Source organism: Echiichthys vipera (assembly GCF_963691815.1).
Source record: "Echiichthys vipera genome assembly, chromosome: 19".
Lineage (NCBI taxonomy): Eukaryota > Metazoa > Chordata > Actinopteri > Perciformes > Trachinidae > Echiichthys > Echiichthys vipera.
In genome coordinates, this window is record NC_139844.1 from 22,217,250 (window position 1) to 22,237,281 (window position 20,032).

The following is a 20,032-nucleotide window of genomic DNA, read 5'->3' on the forward strand; positions in this document are numbered from 1 at the left end:
TTTCCCATGTTAAGTGTGAGAGAGTGTTAGAACAGAAAAAGACACTTTCTCATAGCCGTAGCCAACAATGACGTGGCCCTGTATTAATGGCTTTGACTGTGATGACTTGTGACTGAGGATGATGTACGATGCCCACGCTGCTGAAACTAATAGAAGTAGCTGACACAAAAGCTCCATTTATTTTCAATTAGACCTGTTCAAATTGCATTTCCTTTTGAAGGCCCGGAGTCGCGCGACAAAATCGATAGCTCATCCCTGCAACGTCGGCCCTGACAGGAGTATCCGTCACCTTTCTCAAGTTGTGCTATTATTTATATTATATTCATTAGGTGTGAAACATTCGAGATAGTGTGCTGTAGTAATGTGATAGATAATAGGAATGAGTTGACAGGTGTGTAGAGATGATTCCAGCCATTTATTTCAATGAACAGAAGAATACTGCACAAGATTGCATCAGCAGAAGTTTATGCATAGACTTTAATTCTGAAAATATTATACACATATTTTTTCAATTGAATAACCTCTCTTCTCATAAACACTCTCATATGGCATTCTGATCAATTCTTTACTCTGTAGTAGAGAACTTTTGTCAGATGTTTATGTATTTCCTTTGTTGATATGTTCATACATCGGTGTGGAGAAAAGATTCGTCGAAGTCAAAGCAAAAACATCGCAACTCTGAATGCCACTGCACTGCACACACTACAAGACTTGTCCACTGTGACACACGATGGCTGCATTCAAAACGGAATATAAGGGATTTCTGAAAAAAAAAGGAAATATATCAAGATCAGCAATTACAGAACCAACAATGGGTATTGAAATTATTTAGCAGCAGTTTCAGAGAGAGAAAGAGAGGCGGAGACAACAAACAGTCGGCAAAAGACAGCAGAAGCTCTGGTAATTTCTGAATTTTCTTTCAACGAGAAGTGGGATAAAAATAGCTGAAGGGGTGTTTTGGAAAAAGAAACAGGTCAACTGTAACCTCGAGTTGGTGACTTTCACACGACAATCAACCTCCAATATGGACAAAAATCGATCGTTTTTTCACAAAAGCATAAATGCACGTCTTTGTTTTCTTTAAAATTCGAATTACCGTAATACAAACTATGAATGTATGGCGTTAAGATTCAATTGAGCGGCGGGGTAAATTCGGTTTTGGTGGTTTTACCCTGCAAATACATCCACGGGAGGCCCCAGGCCATCCCATTAAGGTGTGTTTTAACTGTTCAGAAGTCCCAGTCAACCCTTTGTACAACATCACATATTTCTCTGTCAGGGATTCAGTCCGTCGCACGGTTCTTTCCTCTGTGGTGTTAGGCCCAGGACATCGAGGAGACGAGTCTTTTATCAGATTAGCTTCGGAGAGAACCGAGGGGGCCGCTGCCACGCCGCTGGTTACATGTTCTTGTACATGGAGCGATCTCGGGGCAGCTGGGGCTGGGTGGCCGTCAGCTTCAGGTGGAAGTGGTAGACAGTGAGTGTGATGACGATAATGAGGGCCAAAATGAAGCCCAGAATGAGGGGGAGGGTCTCCTCCAGGCGCTCCCGCTGGTCAGTGATGCACTTGTAGGCTGCAGGAAGAGGAATAACGACCATAGTCAGTGTGCAGAGGTGGCTAAACATGAAGGATTATGACAGTGTGTGTAGATTTAGTCTGTGATGGATCGTTTATAGTGCCGTTCAGCAGGTGAATAAGTCCGACTTTCAACATATAAAAGAATTCAATATGTGAAGGAAACAATATATTTTTTCAACATACCATGACTTTTTTGTTTTTTTTAAGAACTTTTTCAATATACCATGACTTTTACTTTTTTTTAGGACTTCTTCAACATACCGTGACTTTTTTATAGGACTTTTTCAACATACTATGACTTTTTTATAGGACTTTTTCAACATATCATGACTTTTTTATAGGACTTTTTCAACATATCATGACTTTTTTAGGACTTTTTCAACATACTATGACTTTTTTAGGACTTTTTCAACATACCATGACTTTTTTTTAGGACTTTTTCAACATACCGTGACTTTTTTTTTAGGACTTTTTCAACATACCATGACTTTTTTTTAGGACTTTTTCAACATACCATGACTTTTTTAAGGACTTTTTCAACATACCATGACTTTTTTAAAGGACTTTTTTCAACATACCATGACTTTTTTACTTTTTTAGGACTTTTTCAAAATACAGTGACCTTTTAAGGACTTTCTCAACTACCATGACTTTTTTTAGGACTTTTTCAACATACCGTGACTTTTTTTTAGGACTTTTTCAACATACCGTGACTTTTTTTAGGACATTTTCAACATACCATGACTTTTTTTCAGGACTTTTTCAACATACCATGATTTATTTAGGACTTTTTCAACATGCCACGACTTTTTTTTTTTAGGACTTTTCAACATACCATGGCTTTTTTTAGGACATTTTCAACATACCGTGACTTTTTTTTAGGACTTTTTCAACATACCATGGCTTTTTTTATAGGACTTTTTCAAAATACTATGACTTTTTTTAATGAGATCCTATGACTTTTTCATGACTTTTTTCCAACACACTATACTATGATTTTGTTAGGACTTTTTACTCAGATTTGTTTTACAAAATGATGTTAATATGTTATACTATGACAATGTTATGACCTCATATACTATGACTTTTTCTCTGAAAACCATACTATGACATTTTCAACATACTATACTATGTATTTTTTATGAGTTTTTTTTTTTTTTTACAACATACTATATTATGACTTTCAGCATATTATAAAGAAACCTGTATTTTTATTTTGTTAGAATGTGAAATTTGAAAACAGATTTACGAATACAAATTGTAGATGGGGATTATGAATGTCCTGAAAGTTTTTTTTGTTTTTTTTTGCTTTATCCTTGTGGGTATCTCCAAGGGGGGAGAAGGATGCTTAGACCACAACTGGCTGTACAATCTGTATGTGGTTTAAAAGCAAAAGGAGTTTCTCCCTGTGGACGGCAGTAATGCACACTGAAGGAGGCAGTGAAGCATAGCACAGCCTAGTTTACAGCAGCTCAGAGCAAATGATTCTTTCAAGGTGATTGGCTTCAGAGGACAGCAGGTACATTGACTGTCTATAAAAGCTGCATTGAGGGCAAGGATATGACTGTACTCATAAAGTCCTAATGACCCCAACCCCTTCTCTTTCTCTCTTTGAGTCTCTTTTGTCCCCCATCGCAACACCTCCTCTTTTTTCTCTTGTCACCCTGTGTCCCTCTCTGCAGCCCGGTACTCCTCATACTGCAGCAATAACCCCCCCAGAGGGGTGCGTGTGTGTGTGTGTGTGTGAGAGAGAGAGAGAGAGAGAGAGAGAGAGAGAGAGAGTATGTATGTACGTGTGTCAGTGCGTTGTAACTCCCTCACCCCCAGTATTTCTCATTGTTCTCATTATCACAGCAGTCTGTGGAAGGTTTACTTGCTTTTCGTGGCAGTGTTTCTCAAAAGCTATTGGTTGTTCTTACGTTCGCTGAACATAAAGTCAGAGGCGATGTCGAAGGGCTGGATCTGGATGTCATACATGGAGACGGTGATGCCCTTCTGGTGGTCACTTGAGATGAGGGTGAGAGTCTGCTGTGCTGCACACACATAGGAGCGCCCGGCAGGGGTCACCAGGGCGGACAGGCGGTGGGTGCTGGCTGTGTGCCTCCCAGCTGGAGACAGATGAATAAATATAAAAGTAAGCATTAAGGTATTGTTATGTAAGTGTGTGTGTGTGTGTGTGTGTGTGTGTGTGTGTGTGTGTGTGTGTATGTGTGTGTGTGTGTGTGTGTGATTCATGCAAATTCCATAAAGTGAGATGATTTTCAGCAATAATCCCCCATAATTAATAAATAAATATTTCAAGTCTACAGTAAAACGAGTTTATTAGAAGAGGTCAGACACAAAAATGATGAAAGCATCTGTTTTGTTTGTTGTTGTTGTTGATGATAATAATGATGATGATGATTATGATACAACAATGCAGTTTTATTTATCAACTGGAATATTTTTTCACCATAAATGCATACTGTAGGCTACTGTATCTAATATCTGTACTTAAATGTTCTATAAACGTGGGCGTAAATCGTTGATCCGTGCATGAATCAACCCTCTAATTCCTCCTGAATGCAAACAGGACATGAATGAGAGCAAGTTGCGATCAAAGCAGGCGGGATGCAAATGTGCTGACTCGCTACTGTACACGGGCTCGGCGGGGAACTCACGGTTGTACGCGTTGATGAAATGCGATGTCTCCGAGGTGTCATAGACGAACTGGACCTTGCTAATCTTCCACACCTCAATGCCCTTGTCACGGAAATCCTGTAACACACAGAGACACGCACAAGCGTCAAACTGTGCTCTTCTTTTGCATGGAGAGGGCAGTTCGGCCTACTATGGGAAAAAAATCCACCTTGGCCGCCCAAGGCTCCCGTCAACTATTACATGAATGTGTTCTGACGATGAGGAATTTTTCTTTTAGGTAAAGTATCCCCCTTAATTCAGGACAGCAGTAGGGATATGATCCCACTACGGTCGCAGGCGACATTTAATCCAAGGAGAGAAACAGCCAGTGGCACATAAATGCGAAACTCAAGACACTGTATTTCCTCATTGCTCAACCAAAACAAGGTTCCAAGTGACAATACACAAAAGTTGGCGACTTGATATTCCCAGGAGATGATTCAGAATTTTTTTAAAGGGCATGTGATGATACAGTGTATGCATTGTGCCGTTCCCCTGCCGATAGCTCGCCCACCTTAGAGAAGTAGATGCTGAGAGTGTAGGCTTTGTCCTTCCAGGTTATGTGGATCTCTGACTCCGTGCTCCCACATTTCCCCTCGATTTCTGCGCCAAGGGGCAGAGTGAACGCCGCCTGCTCGGTGATCAGCTGCACAAAGATGGAGCAAAAAAAAGTTGAGAGATGACGGGTTGTAATGTCGGTGGACCATTTTACGTTGTTCCATTTTTACGCACGAGCTTGCAGCGTAACCAAATATACAGGAAGCATGCAGGGTTATTTGAAAGGGTTTTTCTTACAAGAAGCAAAAAAGAAAAGTCAATTGAGTTAATGATAAAGATTGATTTCGAAAAATGTTTTCCTTTTCTTGATGATGGGTCTAGCGGCTACCGCATTTTACGCACGGCCGCACACTAAACAAGCAGTTACCAAACACAATTCTAACGTACTGAACATACATTTTCGTTATCAGTGCGAGCAAAAACAGTCAATTTAAATGAAAAGCAAAATGTTCTGTATGTAAAACAAAACGCTTCTAGTGCTCTGAACACATTTACGCACAACGAATAAAGCTTGGACGTCTTCAGCGCAAAGTAACATTTTATACAGCGTACATGCTTGAAACCTTTTTAAGCATGCACATATATGAAAAATGCACGGGGGATTCCTTACGTCTATCCCGTTGAGCGCGAGCACGTCATATGGCACGAGGAATCTCACGGCGAACTCCACCATTAAGCATGTCGTGCCGTTCTCCCGGACCGCGAAGATGGCTTTGTCTGGGTTGTTGGAGAGACCGGACAGGTTCTCCCCTTCCTGCTCCGCCAGCACCACGGACAGCGCCAGCACACCTGCCCATAGAGTAGAATATTGAGAAGTTGGAGGAGGGGGGGGGCACTCATGACAGCGGGGTAACAGATGAGGACCACACACTCGCACGCTCAATCACGCACACGCTCGCCAAAACATGCAAAATCAGCAGAAACGGCGGCGTAACAGGCAACCCTTAGTTTAGCTCACATGTTTAGATCTCTGGCGTATCACCTCTGTTTCCTCGCGGCAAAGTCAACGTCAGGTGAAAACGCTGGGGGCTGGAATCTGCAGTATCAGGGGCGCAACAGCACGTACTGGCTGCGGTCTAAACAACGTCAGAAAGTGATGAACTGCGACTTTTCTATTCACGCCAGGAGGGAATAAGGGGTGAAATATGCCAGAACACACATTGCTAAACACGCGCAGATGGTGCACACGCATGCATGTGCGCGCGTACACAAACACACACATGCAATGAGGAGTCACGACAGCTGCACACGCACACACACGAGCACACTGACACACACACTAACACACAGACTCCCCCCGTCTTACCGAACATACCGAGCAGCAGAAGCCGGGCGCTTTCCGTGGTGCTGAAACCGAGTCGTCCCATTGCTGTAAGCTTCCCCGGCGCAGGAAAAAAAGGGGGCTAAATGTCTGGGCAGCCTGTGCTGAACCCACGACCAGAAAAGAGAGAAAGAAAGACAGAGAGGGGAGGCGGGAGAGAAGGAGAGGGAGAGAGAGAGAGAGAGAGGGGAGGGATGCCTCTACTCAGCGCCCAGTAGTCACGCTCAGATCATCGCGAATGCAGCAAAAAACGTCTCCAGGTTGGACGTGAGATCCGGTTTGCCGGCTCCGATGAGTTCTGACTGTCCAAACCGACCGCCCTCTCAAGGTTGACGTGTTGGGTTTTTTTTTTTACCCAGTGACAGCTGCAAGATTCAGCTGCTTCTAGACATCATCCACATCAGGAATAATGATCCTTCTCGAAAGGAAAAAAGTCCGTCACCTGAATGTTTCCCTTGTAAGGAAGGACTCGGCGTGCAGTCTCAGTTATTCCCGCAATGCTGTAGTCTCCATCTCTGTAGGTTGGGCTGAAATGATGTATGTCTGGAGGGAAACGCCGAAAACACCCCCCCTCCCTCCCTCCGTCTCTCCCTCTCTCCCTCCCTCAAACTCCACTTCTGCAAGGTTACAGATGAGTCGGTGGGAATGAGCGCTGCGAACATTACTTCATCTTGATTGTTTCGTTTGACGGAGTGAGATGTGAACGTGTCTGGTAGAAAGTGTCAAGGAGAAACGCCTCGCAAGTTACGACACAGGGGAAACTGGCACACGAACCACTAGGGCATTCTCTCCCCCCCCGTTTTACGAATCGTAATTTTGATGCTTATAACCCACACCTAAATGGCACGTGCTCACAAAACCCCTCAATCAGAGGACAAAAATCCACCTTAAGAATGACATATTGACCCTTTTTGAAATTGTACTGTAAACACTGTCCACAATAGTTGTCTCCCTCTCTCTCTCTCTCTCTCTCTAACACAGGGCACCGTGTTCGTCTCAGATGGTGGATTCACTGTTAAACATTCAAATCAATAACGGAAAATGGCAAACCATCCAACAGATACGTTACGATGAAAGATACAGAGATAATTAAAGACCGTGGCATAACGCAGAGATGCAGTATTAAGTCATTTGTAATGTATGCCCCCCCCCCCCCTCAATGCACCCCCCACCTACTTCAAAAAGGAGTGGCAAAGCTGCTGAGCACAGGAGCAACCACATACACTGACACTGGAAGTTACACACAGCTCTGGAGCTGCAGTATCCGACTGGCAGGTGCTGGCATGCGCACACAGTTTACGCACAGTACTTTTGAATTAGTTAGGATGTTGGGTCGTAGTTTTTAAAAGAAAAACCCATTTAGGTTCGTTTTACCTCCTCTATTCTGCGGTTTATAGCGTCCGGATGTAAAATGGCAGAAACTTTTGCAGGGCGGATGTAGTCTCACTGCTCTGTTGTTAAAAGTAAAGAGAAGACATAGACGCTGTTGGATGCTCTGATCACTTGCAGACAAGATATTTGAGCATCACAACACACATTTTAAAGATTAATTCAGAAAAATAGGGTGATTGAGTGCAACAGATAACCTCTCCGACGTAACTATGTCTAAATGATTAGTGGCGGAGAACGTTCAAAACTCTTTTTACGCGCGACGCACTTGTTTTTTGGGGGGATTTTTTATTTTATTTCAGAATGCCAAACTCGCACTTGACGGAGCTGATGCTGTCCATGCTGGGCGTGCTGTCCACCTGGGGATGTTTTGTGCATTGAGGAAAGGTTTTTGATCGCGGCATCCGCCCCGAAGTCACCGTTTGACTCTCCTCCGACTCTTTCGTGCCTTTTTTAGACTCCGGGGAAGTAAACCGGCGTAAGAGCTTGTTGCTCAACATCGAGAAAGTCGTGGTTGAAGCAGCTGGCGCGGTGAACGGAAGAGGTTCAGCCTCGCACGGAGACGCTTCGCCCCCTTTCATGGTTCGGTATTTACGCACGGGCACCAGTGTGCGCTCCGGAGGTGTGGGGCTGAGGAGACTGGTCGGCAGACTAGATCTTTTCTGGTAGTAGCTGGCGTCAAAACTGCGCACACCGAAATCAAACATTTTTGATTTTTCTGTCCCTTGTTCAGTGTCACTTTTGTCGGCAAGGATGGGAGACAGTAAGATGCCCAGGGCAGAGGGCGCGCCGGGTTTGGAGGGGGTTCTGCTGGGCCGGGGCGAGAAGAAAATTGTTTTTTTAACCTCACAACTCTGTTTAAGAGGGGGGAGGTGATCACCCCCGGTGTTAGGATGCTTAGAGTTGAAGGAATCGTCGGCAGTCCGCGGAGGGGGTTTGGGGGTTAGGACTTCGGAGAAGGACAGCTCATGTGGAGGCGAGGAGGAGCCGCCACTCTCTCTTTCAAACTCCTCTATAGAGTCCATCGATGGCAACCGCCTCTGATTTACCCGAGACCTTGGTAGCCAAGTGCAATTTCGATCCGAAAGACAATCTGCATGATGGCACGTTTTGAGGTCCTCAAGTTTACCCACTAAATGCCCAACTCTCCACTCAGACCTGTCATCATTTACATCACATCCCAAACTAAGTCTAGGCGGCGCGTTTCGCCGAGCGCCTCGCTCAGCCTCACGGGCCTTCCTGGAGCTAGTGAGCGCAAAGAAGCACTCTGTGTGACCGAGAAACTTAGCCACCTCAACGGCAGAGTTGCCAACTTTATTCTGCCTGTCTATCTGCAGACCTAGCCTCTTGAAAGCTTTCACTAAAAACTCAACCACAGGGAAGTGGCCGGCTACTGCGGCGTACATGAGCGCAGAGTTCCCCCAGGCGTCCACAATCTCCGGGTCTGCATTGTTTCGGACCAGGTTCTTCACAGCATCCAGGTAGCCCTTCTCACATGCGTAACTGAGCGCCGTGCGCCCGTTGCCGTCCTGGCAGTTGACATTGGCCCCTCTCTGTAGCAGAAGCTCCGCAAACTTGCACCGAGTCTGACTATCAGGCAGCAGGACGGAGGAGATGAGGGGGGTCTGAGCGCCCTCTGTTCTGGAGTCCACAATCCCCCCATCCAGCGCGTCCAACACGAACCTGGCCAGGTGGACTTTATCCTTGGACATCGCCTCCAGGAGGATCTTCGTGCCCGTTTGCCCATCGAACTTCCCCTGAGCCTTGAGCATGATTGCGAAACGGGTCAAAAACCTATCGGAGAAACGTCATCTTTCTTTAACGTGGAGCCGTTTTGGAAACCTCTCCCCCCAAACGAGTGCTGACAAAACGAACCCACCACCGCTCCGTTATATAGTGAAGGGGGAAGCCACGGAGTTGCCGGGCAACGCAAACATAATGACCGCGCTTTGTTCCTCTTTCTAATGGAAATACTTAACTTATAATGACAATTAGAGTCTCCAGCCTCGGAGCCGCCCGGGTTTTGGAGTGGACGCGGGACCTGAATGCACCATGCACTTGTTGAATGTGATTAGACAGCAGTGGGCATTGTTTAGAATACAAGTGCGCGGACGGTCTGAGGGCGCACAACAAATGTTGCCTCCAGACAGTTTGATCCCACAGGAGACATTTTCAAGACCCAGTGATCAGATATCAGAAGGGAACAGACCGGAGGGGTTACCAGTTTAGAGTGTTGGGCACTAGAATTAGGTTTTAATGAGTCAACTAAAAGATGAAACTTCATAATTAAATAATCAACGTGGTCTCATGGGAGGGCGTATAAATAGCACGCCACTTTTCATGACTTGCATGACTTTTCGCGTGCATGTCTACGCATATTAGGCTTCTCGCGTGTCATTTAACGCCCGTTGTTCCCCAGGGTTAGGGTTAGGGTTGGGGTTAGGGTCTGGGTTAGGGGTTAGGGTTAGGGTTAGGGCATTTCACGCCCGTTATTTCAGCCTTCCTTCACATGAAATATTGATTTAAAAACAACCCTCTGACAGAAAGCTCCACCACTTCGTATTTCTCCGGAAAGTAGCGGAGAAATACGAACACGTGGGTTTTCCCTCAATGACATTTCTGCGTAAAATGTCAACGCCATCTCTGCACTATACAAGTCAATTGAGACTACATGGCGTGAAATGACACGCAAAAAACAGGACATGCGTTGTAATTATACGCGAGATGGCTTAAGAGAAATAGCGTGTCATTCACACGCCTTTTAGTGAGACCAGGCTGAAATAATTGGTGGTGCTGTTAAGTTACATAAGGTGCTTTAAGTTTTTTAAATCCCCATCTCCATCCAACCCCAAACCCCACCTTTTATTATCTAGATTAGATAATAAATGGTGACCCCCAAAGGTCAAACAGGAGGAATATGCTCAAAAAACAAGGGTCCACAACTACAACACAAAAGAGCCATTTGGTTCTGTCCCATTTTACACCTGGATTTATTGGTACACATACTATAAAACAGTATTAAAGGAGCTGGATAACAACGGTATTTTCATTGCTTTAAGTTCAACAATACAATATAAATACAAAAACACGCACAGAATGGTTCGTCGACAAGCTACAGTTCAAATAGAAAACAGAGAGGAGATACAGTAGAAAGGGAGGAAATCAAATCAGTGACCTGCTCTGCAAAAATAATCGGCTTTTTTTTTTTCTTCTGACAAACTAGAGCCAAAGGTTACATGGAGTCACACAACGGAAACATTCAACTAGTGCAAAAAAAGCCTCTAACAAACAGAATAATTTAAAACTACACATTATATATAATATATATATAATATATTTATTCATTTATTTATATATATCTTCATATAAATAACCCCTTAATTTGGCATTTTATCATTCGTAAAATAACTTTACCATCCTAACAGACACTGAGTGGCACATTTGAAAGCGATGGAATAAAATTTAAAAGCACTTTTTACTCGTTTTATCTCTGCACTAGATATGTGGTGAGAGCTTCGTACTGCGTTGTGTGGTGCAGTAAGGGCAGACTGGGAAACAAAGAACAAACAAGAGAACCCAGTGGTTGATAAATGTCTTTCCCCAACATCCAACAGTCCCACTCTTATTCCCGAGCCCTTGTATGACAGAACACAACTGGTCAAAAAGTAAATCAAACGACATACATTCCAGTATATACAAGAACCTCCCGTCTTCCCTACGTGTGTAACAGCAGAACGATACAGAACACGTCTTTTAAGAAGGCCAAAATACGCCGAGGTGCTTCCATCCCCGTGTTTTTTTATGTGTTGTCATATCATTATCCTGGCTTTTGGTGGATCTCTGTTAGTGGTATGCCATGCAATGTGCATGCCTGGCATTATCATATGTGCACGAATACTACAGGATTACTTCATAGCATCACTTCATATTATGTTTCTCTCTCTGCGGTGGCTTTTTGTCCGGCAGTGTCACCAGGACAGAAGTGCTTCCTCGTGCCCATCTGTAGTCCCGTAACAAGCAAGAGGGGAACCGGTGTGGGACACAGAGGGTTACAGGCCTTCTCTGAAATCCCTGGTGTGGGAAGTGTGTGGCAGCCATATCACAGGTTTTGTAACGAATCTGTTCGAATGATTCAGTCTGATATCTCCCGACCGAAGACGAGCAGGGAAACGATGAGGATTACAAGCTGAGGTTGCTAACGTGCAGTCAGGAAGCTATTAAGGGAGCACTTCGCTTCAACAACACTGACAAGACGAGGCGGCTTTGACTCCTGCCTGCCAGAGTTCTCGTCCGATGGCGACGGGCTGGTCAATTAACACAATGTACCGTATTACAGCAGAATTAATGCGCTGCCAAGATTGGAGTCGTTTTGTTACCAGTGTATTATAGAGTTGGCACAGTTTCACAAGAGTCTCAAGTGCAAATCTCCTTAATGCAAAGACCCAATTAATCCAGTTTAGCCTTTGACTTACTGGTAGAAGTCCCCCCCTTTTTTTTTAAATCCTCATATTTTCAATTAGTTGCCTTAGTGATCAAACAATTCTACCACCACTTTAAAAGAGCAACCAGAGTTTGGTTACCATTACTGTAAGGTTTTTACCCTTTTTACTTACTTTGGCCAATGTCCTGACTGATTTTCTGTATTTTGTACACCTTAAACTTTGAGAGAATCATGTTTTTTGTTTTTTTGCATAGTAGTTTACATGATTTTGAACCCAAAATTAGGAGTATAAAACGTTGAGTTTTGCAGGTGTAAACTTGTGATGATTGAGCACAACTGTACAAGGTGACTCTCACATGTTATTTTCAAGTAAAACTAAGAACAGCAGTTACACAATATATTGGTTATTTCCTAATCATTCAACTTAACTTAAAATTTGACTGGGAGATCTGCCATAATCCAAGTAAACGTCCATCCATTGTGATCCCTTTATAGTCTTCTGACTCCGTAAGATAATAAGCCTTTTTATAGTTGGCTGTAACATTGTTGAACAACAAAAAGTCAGAAATACGTCTTTGTGAAGTCACACAACTTGCATTGTTGGAATAGGTGACACAGGGGGGTTTGCCACTCCTTCATACAGTGATTATTCTTCTTTTTTTAAATACATTCTTATTGAAATACAGAAAACCTACAGTAGTGCACTGCTACATTTTCCACATTATGATGGCCTATCACATACAAAGTGCTCAGGACAGGACTGGTGTGTAGCGTACAGTGTATTTCACAAAGTTTATTCTTTTGTGCTGAAAAGACATAAAATCTTATACATATTCCTCTCCCCTCTTCCACGCTCTCTCTGGAGCGGTCAGTCAGGTACCGATTTTTAAAGCAAGGAAAAAAACAAGTCAAAGGGAATGGATATCCACCTCCTATGTGTGTGTGTGTGCATGTGCGTGTGTGTGTAGCTGCAGCCTATGTTTGCCTGTGCAGAGAACATTGGAGGTGATAGAAAATTTAGATCTATGTACAGTGGAGGAAGGGATACTTCCGATTCTGTGTTGCTTTGCTTCCGAGGGAACATTTCCTCTCTCGATAAGTGGTTCAACCCCTCGTCAAACAGTGATAAGCACCGTTGTCTCAGTGGTATAAAGTTAGTGAGTGGGGTGAGGGTGCAGAAACCGAGCGGTGGTGGTGGGGGGGCGGGGAGCTACGGTGTGTTTGTCTGTGAACATGGCGGACAATTACAGAGACAGGGATGTAGGCAGGGTTAATGTCCATTTGTTGAGGGTTATCTGCGGTGGAGTGTTCCTGCACCTGCGTGTGTGTGTGTATGTGTGTGTATATGAGTGTACGTGTGTGTGGTAATGCCTGGCCCTCAGTCGCTCACACCACCGTGGCAGGTCTGCGGTCCATCTCCTCCTCCAACTTCACCATCTGCTGCATGTCCTTGGCCTTCAAGGAGATGGAAAACACAGACAAACTTAGACACAAAAACTAAATGTCACACTGAATACCCAAGTACAATCTTGTAAGTTCTTAACGTTATTGCTCATCGGTTTATCTGTAAGAAAAATCACTTTCTACCTCCGCAATAATCCCATGTGGCAGCTGCATTTCCTTGCATACTTCAGCAGGTAATATAAACCACATGCTTAGTAGGAATGACGTGTAGTCGTCGCCACAAAATGTGTGCAGTGGGACACTGTCACATACTATGAAAGCAAATGATTATGAGCTGGAGTGAAAGAAGAGCGAGGCAGGTTGGGAGCTAGCTTTTTTTTGCTTAGTAATAGCTGGTGAGTCATGGTGATAAATGACTCAAGCTGCTCGTTGGCACCGCTGCCACCCAGAGAGCTGCAGACTGCAAATGTGGGAATGGGATTTAGCAACACAAAGACAAATGAATCTTTCTTTTTTTCTTCTTTTAAATCTTGTAATCTCTTTAAAGTAAGACCTGTTGTGTACTGTTTCATTTCCCACGTTAGTAGTCATTTAAACAGCAGGAGCTCACAGACTTTAGGCCTTTAGGCTCAACGGGGAACCGAGACAATGTCAAAGTGAGAGGTAGAAGAGATGGAAGGAAACATGATCACTAAGCGATGCACGGACAGAAAGGTGGTGTCAGAGGTAGAGTCGAGTGAGATGGAGATGCCTACCTTGAACCTGTTTGTTTGCATGGTGTGATTTCAAAAGCTGTGCCGGAAGAAGCAAATCATATTAAAAACAAATGGATATGTGCAGACATGTACAGGTAGTGGAGTGTGGCAGGTGGTAAACTAAAATGCAAAGATGGAGATACAAGGCCTTAATCTGCAAAGTGAACTATACTTTTTTATAGTTTCTACTATTTGTAGTGCAAACTTTATGGATGTAGGGCACACACTTTACTACAGAGTAGGGCTGCACAATTAATCAAAATCACAATTTTCGGCTTCCCACACTTAAATGAACACGATCAACTGTGATATCGACATTTAAACGTTGGGCATTTGAGATGGAGAATGGCAGTGAGCCGATGACGAGTCTGATGGCAGACATGGCAGTTATCTTTTAGTCATTTCTTCTCAAGTTTATTGGCAGTCAAATTGTGCCGACCATGTTGGGTTTGTTTCCTTTGTCCTACCTGCTCATTGAACTTCTCCAGTTTCTCCAACTGTTCTCTCTGGTTTTTCTGTAGCTGCTCCATCTCCTTCTGATGCTTCATGGCCAGCTGCACACAAAACATTATGACCATTCAGTGATGGTTTACTACTATAAATAACACCGCTGAAAGAATCGGCTTGTCTTGATGTGAGAGCCAAGGTATGGATTTGTTTCATTTTTGTGTTTGGCAAAACAAATAAAAAAATCAGCCCAACCACGTTACTTTAGATTCCTCCTCTGTGTGTTTTTGAATAATCGCTCTCTTGCTCTCCCCTGTATTATATTTGTACTACTGATCTCCACACACATCGGTTGTCACGACAGGATTGTGTCACATGACGCTGATTAACTATACAATATCAAAAACAACTAATTTTGCAAAACAGTTTATGTTCTTAATATACTGTAAACACTAACAGCAAATACTGTTTTATATCCATTCATTGTTCACAACCTACCCTCTTCCTCTCATCCAGGAACTTCTTGGTGTTGCTGCTGTTTAACTCTCGCACTCTCCTAAATAGCACAAACCATTACAAGTGTTACAAGTGTGACAAAACAATCATCACAATCACAACTTAATTCAAGAGCCAAGTCACCTGACTGCTAAATGAGTACACGATAATACATGTCCCCATAGCTATTTAAGTCAAAAGCAACTGGGCTTGGTTATTTGTCTAGGAAGACGTTTTCAAGAGGCTTCCTCAGTTCATGTACGCATCTGACCAGGCTGGGACTGGACCAGGACCAGGACCAGGCTGGGACTGGTCCAACTAACTGGTGTGAGATCCAGGTATTTAACCTCTCACAAGGCCGATGATGTCACTGGAACCCTTTGTGCTCCAAGTGCCAACGACCGTCGTTAGTTGGACCAGTCCCAGACTGGTCCTGGTCCTGGTCCTGGTCCTGGTCCTGGTCCAGTCCCAGCCTGGTCAGATGCGTACATGAACTGATGAAGCCTCTTGGATGAGAGGTGAAACGTCTTCCTAGACAAATAACCAAGTCCAGTTGCTTTTGACCGAAATTGCTTTGAGGATAACGACGACCTGGACAAATGAGAACATTCACAGGCTTGATGATAATACATGGATACATGTGTGACCCACCTCTCTCTCTCTGCTTTGTTTTTTATGGACTTGTCCTGGCTGATGGCTTTACTATTTTCCATGGAGTTCTTGGCCTGGTTGGCGCGCATCTCTTTGCTCTGCCTAAAATTGTGGGACAAGAAACCACATGTACTGTGAATAAACGTGGTCACTGGCATTTACAGCGACAGTTAGGCAACTAGGGCTTTAGTTTAGCTATTCACAGGATTGCAGCCCTGTTGATCTGGTCACCTACAGTAAATTGGTGCTTGCATATTCATCTGGATGTGTGTGTGTGTTTGAGCCTCTCACCGCTCATGGATGAGTTTGAGCTGCATGGTCTGTTGCTCCTGGACAGTGGTCAGGAGTTTCTTGAGGTGTTCACACTGCTGCGTGACGTGGCTGTCCTTCATCTCCTGCTCCTCGCTGCTGTGACTACTGATCAGCTCTGACCACTCTTTAGTGTGCTGTGCTGTTATGTCCTTTACCTGCACACACACAAACACACACATATATTACAGGTGTACACCTCAGTCAATTATCCTCAGCTGAAGCGCTTACCCTCCTCACAGCTAATACCTTTGTGGAAAGGATAGTGGTTTTGTGTTACCTTGACTTTATGATCAGCGATCAGTGTTTGGATCTTATCCTCGGTCTCTTTCTTCAGCTCTTGGCAGTTATTTTCCCTATGAGGACACCACATACATGTGAGGGACAATTTAATAACATGCCAAGTCCTATTCAACAGGATGGGAGAGGTTTTCAAAAGGCCTCTTATTGATCACAAACTAAGTGATTATTTGGTTTTCCAACAGCTCGTTATATCGGAATTATCATTTTTCACCTGACAATTTGGTCAAAATGAATAAATGAACCTTACAATGCAATGATGTCAACACATTCAAACATGTTTATTTCTCTAGTTTTTAATTACCCTCGTTTCTTGATGGCTTTCTCTAGTAGTTTCTCCAGGGTTGACTTCTCCTTATCATGCTGAGACACCATCTTGTCCACCTGGGTGCAGTGGGCTTTCTGCATTGTATTTTGATCCTATTAAAAAATAAAAATAAAGTATTTATTCTGTGGAAGTGCAGTTGAACATGTACCAACTCCGTATCAACCTCCTCAATGAGAATATATGATATATGATATGAGATATGAGAGTTAAGCCTAAAACAGATATCATAGCAAAGCAGGCAGCTGTGATTATTCTTTTAAAAACATTCATTTGTTGTTGTCTACATGGAGTAATGAGTCAGGGGTTGTCTTCATTCAGCCAACAGACGGGTCCGATGGTACTATTATACATGGGTTACGCAATAGCCCTAACACTATGCTAATTAATCAGCCAGTATGAATGAGTCCATGGTCTTTTTGGGTAGCTCTGCTCAAAGAAAATCTTTAGCAAGTCTAATTTCTTGCAAAACATTCATTATGTGGCAGCATTTGTGTGTGTGTGTGTGTGTGTGTGTGTGTGTGTGTGTGTTCATACAGAGATGAAGCAGTGGTCAGTGGAAGATGAAAGCTCTCTTTCTGTCCCTCTGAGCATTAATGACTGTCCAGAATAAGCAGCAGCCTCTTTGCATTACCAACAGACAGGTCGGAACTAAAAACAATTACCCACCTTTGACTGTTTCTTCTTTAAAGTGTTGAGCTCCTTCTGTTGCTTTTTAATCAATTTAAGGTACGTCTGCAGTGGGAGAGAAGTGTTATTTACTGATCTGGTGCAGGACGCGTTGAGCAAAGCCTTTGAACATATTAGCAGGGTATAAGCATGTTCTGGTAATGAAACTCACAGCTCCGATGAACATTAACGTCCAGACCCAGCTGGCCAGGCCGTGCTATGTGTTTGTGTGTGTGTGTGTGTGTGTGATTGAGAACATAACGACATAATTATTGTACAATAGTAGACAGTTCTTAAAAGTAGTGCAATATTATGTGCTTGTAATGACGTCTACTTAGCTGTAGTGACTATGTAATAATGCCTCATTTGTATTATTCCATAATTATGTATAACACTATAGTAGTATTAAGGTATGGTCATACACTTCCTGTTTAGTATTCACCTCTACTGAAGTGGAACACGTGAAATTGTTTAACTAAAGGGATAGTCACATTAGGTTTTCATGAGTACATTACACCAATATAATTAAGTAATAACTCTAAATACCAAATAACCTCCCCTGCTTTGTAAATACTTTTACTTGACTTGGTAACTTTGCATTATGTACATGATAAACACCTCATAAAAGCATAACTTCTTGGTACTTACAGGGATAATTAACAATCCCCTTTTGAACTAACACTGACTACATTATTATGTATTGTATAACTCTTCCACATGTTCATAGGGGCCCTGTAACTGAAGAGAAAGGAGTTTGGTTACCAACCTTCATTAGTTTTAATTCATCAATGCTGACATTAGGCACGAGTGCGTTATCTGAAACAGCAGAGAGAAGTCAAGTTTAACTCCGTGTCCACATAGTGTACCTATGTACACGTTTGTAATGTAAACGTCTAAAGTCAGTATATACCCTTCTTGGTTTCTGCGGTGTTATTTTGGGCGGAGTTGGAGGTCTGGGCCATGTCAGAGCTGGCCTGCGGTGTCACGTTGGCCTTCACAGTGTCTCCTTTCCCCTTTCCCTTCTTGTCGTTCTTCGAGCTTCCACTGGGAACGTCTGCTATGTCATTCTACAAAAGGGAAATGGTTCATTCAGACGGTAAGGGACACTGTTGTAATCGTTAAGCTATGTGAGTAAACGCTGCTTGTACCCAGTCAATCAGGCACAATTCTTCAGACCAGTGTGAAGCTCAGCATTTTATTTGAACTCAAATTGAATCTCCAAGTGTGTGTGTGTGTGTGTGTGTGTGTGTGTATATACCGTGTCAATCCCCAATGCTTTCATCTGGTCAGCTCTTTTTTCTGCTATGGTCAAGAACTTCTTTGGGTCTGATAGGGCATCCACAATTGCTGAAACACACAAAACATTTTATTTAGTATCGTACAGTGAAAAGAGAGACTTATTGAGAAACTGGTGGGTTGAAGGATTGTTCTCTGCCATTTGTATAATTTAAATATGTAAATATCCCTTATGACACACTCAAAACTTTTATTCCAAGCCTACCAAAACGACTGTAAGGTTAATAATTAAGAAAACAAGTTAGCAATATTTATTATGACTATAGTAATAAAAATAATATTCAGTAAACAAAGTGTGTTAGATTGATGTCACTATAGAATTATCCCAAAAGCTACTGTATAACTCTTGCATGATTAACTACTGCCTCATTACCCCGTAGAGAGTATACCAGTCCAGACTGGGGTAGGATCTACACGTAACTTGTTTAAAAAATGCTGTTTGTTTCTTTATGAAAGTATTTTTAGTTTGAGCTCCTCGTACAGTGCTGTGTGTCGTCTGGCAGCAGATCTGCAGAAGAAAGCTAATGGTTACAGTAACGGTTCTTAAGCGCAAGCCCTTAGGCTTTATTTAATGACAACTCCAATTGTCCTGCTCATTTGTATGCTTCTGCCTGTTTTAAACTGCAGATCCACTGTCATCATCATTTGCACCATGCCATTACTCTGAATATTCAAACCAACCCAAGGCAGAGAGTAAGGGAGCGGGAGAGATGCCTGGCTTTCTTTTTTCTCTCCCCTCCCTACAGGCTACAGAAACAACTTTATTATCAGCTATGAATAAACGGAGCCGTTAAACAAGTATGTCCGTATGAAACAAACATGGAACTCTGCATTTATACATCAAAGAACATAAAGCGTTACAAATAACATTTTGTAATTATAGTGTACGTGCATGTTCCATTGCTCCTCACCTCCGAAGCCGTCGGGCACGTAGGTCTTGAGGATGATTTGGCAGAAGATGGTGGGTAATGACAGGGGCTTGTTGCCCTCGTTCCTCAGCGAGATGTGACGGTAACCAGCCTGCAGGCCGTCCAGAGGTAGGATGCGCTGGCCAATCAGCTTGTTGTTGTCATCGTAGACGGCTATGCGCAACACTGCCAGATCCGGTAAAATCACCTAGGAGGGAGGTGTAAAGGGAAATAGAGGGTGGGAGGGAGAAAGAGCCAGAATAAAGGAAAAAAAAGATTGGTGGAGGAACAGGGGAGGCAAAGTGGTGTAAGGACAAAAAGTGCAACAGAAAATAAAAGTCACAGTTGGTCAGGAGTTGGTCATCAGCCCTGTGGAACTGTGGAAAGTCTACTTAACTCATTCTGCTGTGAAAGGTAAACAACAAACTATTTTGCAGCCATTGCAGTAAAATGGTCTCTCTGAAGCTAAGGTAGGAACAGCGTCATTAAGGAGGAAGGTCAGGGAT

General features: G+C 43.2%; 2 protein-coding genes across 3 annotated transcripts in view; both read right to left on the reverse strand.

The window, feature by feature from the left end:
* Positions 1-657: 657 nt before the first annotated feature.
* On the reverse strand, positions 658-6,242 carry lamp5 (lysosomal associated membrane protein family member 5). The gene is made up of 6 exons (XM_083934208.1): positions 6,132-6,242; positions 5,427-5,605; positions 4,773-4,904; positions 4,240-4,336; positions 3,499-3,687; positions 658-1,574 (listed from the first exon to the last, which is right to left on the reverse strand). Exons 1-6 carry the CDS (start codon positions 6,181-6,183, stop codon positions 1,399-1,401), a joined length of 825 nt encoding a protein of 274 aa, XP_083790334.1. The 5' UTR covers positions 6,184-6,242; the 3' UTR covers positions 658-1,398.
* Positions 6,243-10,529: 4,287 nt separating this feature from the next.
* Positions 10,530-20,032, reverse strand: part of plcb4b (phospholipase C, beta 4b) — a 68,345-nt gene continuing 58,842 nt past the window's right edge. Inside the window, exons 28-40 of one of the 2 annotated variants that reach the window (XM_083934216.1) lie at positions 19,530-19,734; positions 18,581-18,669; positions 18,233-18,389; positions 18,089-18,138; positions 17,323-17,388; positions 16,633-16,748; positions 16,309-16,384; positions 16,011-16,186; positions 15,720-15,821; positions 15,072-15,129; positions 14,594-14,680; positions 14,127-14,163; positions 10,530-13,422 (exon numbers count right to left, since the gene is read on the reverse strand). In XM_083934216.1, the coding sequence (XP_083790342.1) occupies positions 13,346-13,422; positions 14,127-14,163; positions 14,594-14,680; positions 15,072-15,129; positions 15,720-15,821; positions 16,011-16,186; positions 16,309-16,384; positions 16,633-16,748; positions 17,323-17,388; positions 18,089-18,138; positions 18,233-18,389; positions 18,581-18,669; positions 19,530-19,734 (1,296 nt within the window). In that variant the 3' untranslated portion in view covers positions 10,530-13,345. The remainder of the gene's footprint in view (positions 13,423-14,126; positions 14,164-14,593; positions 14,681-15,071; positions 15,130-15,719; positions 15,822-16,010; positions 16,187-16,308; positions 16,385-16,632; positions 16,749-17,322; positions 17,389-18,088; positions 18,139-18,232; positions 18,390-18,580; positions 18,670-19,529; positions 19,735-20,032) is intronic. The other variant, XM_083934217.1, reaches the window with a different exon arrangement.

What these genes read in the sequence shown, in the direction of transcription:
- lamp5 (XM_083934208.1), bottom strand. Translation starts at nt 6,183, where the DNA reads ATGGGACGACTCGGTTTCAGCACCACGGAAAGCGCCCGGCTTCTGCTG. An exon ending in CGCCCGGCTTCTGCTGCTCG is followed by an intron (nt 5,606 to 6,131) that starts GTATGTTCGGTA and finishes CTCTATGGGCAG; the next exon opens with GTGTGCTGGCGCTGTCCGTG. An exon ending in TGACTTTATGTTCAGCGAAC is followed by an intron (nt 1,575 to 3,498) that starts GTAAGAACAACC and finishes CTCTTCCTGCAG; the next exon opens with CCTACAAGTGCATCACTGAC.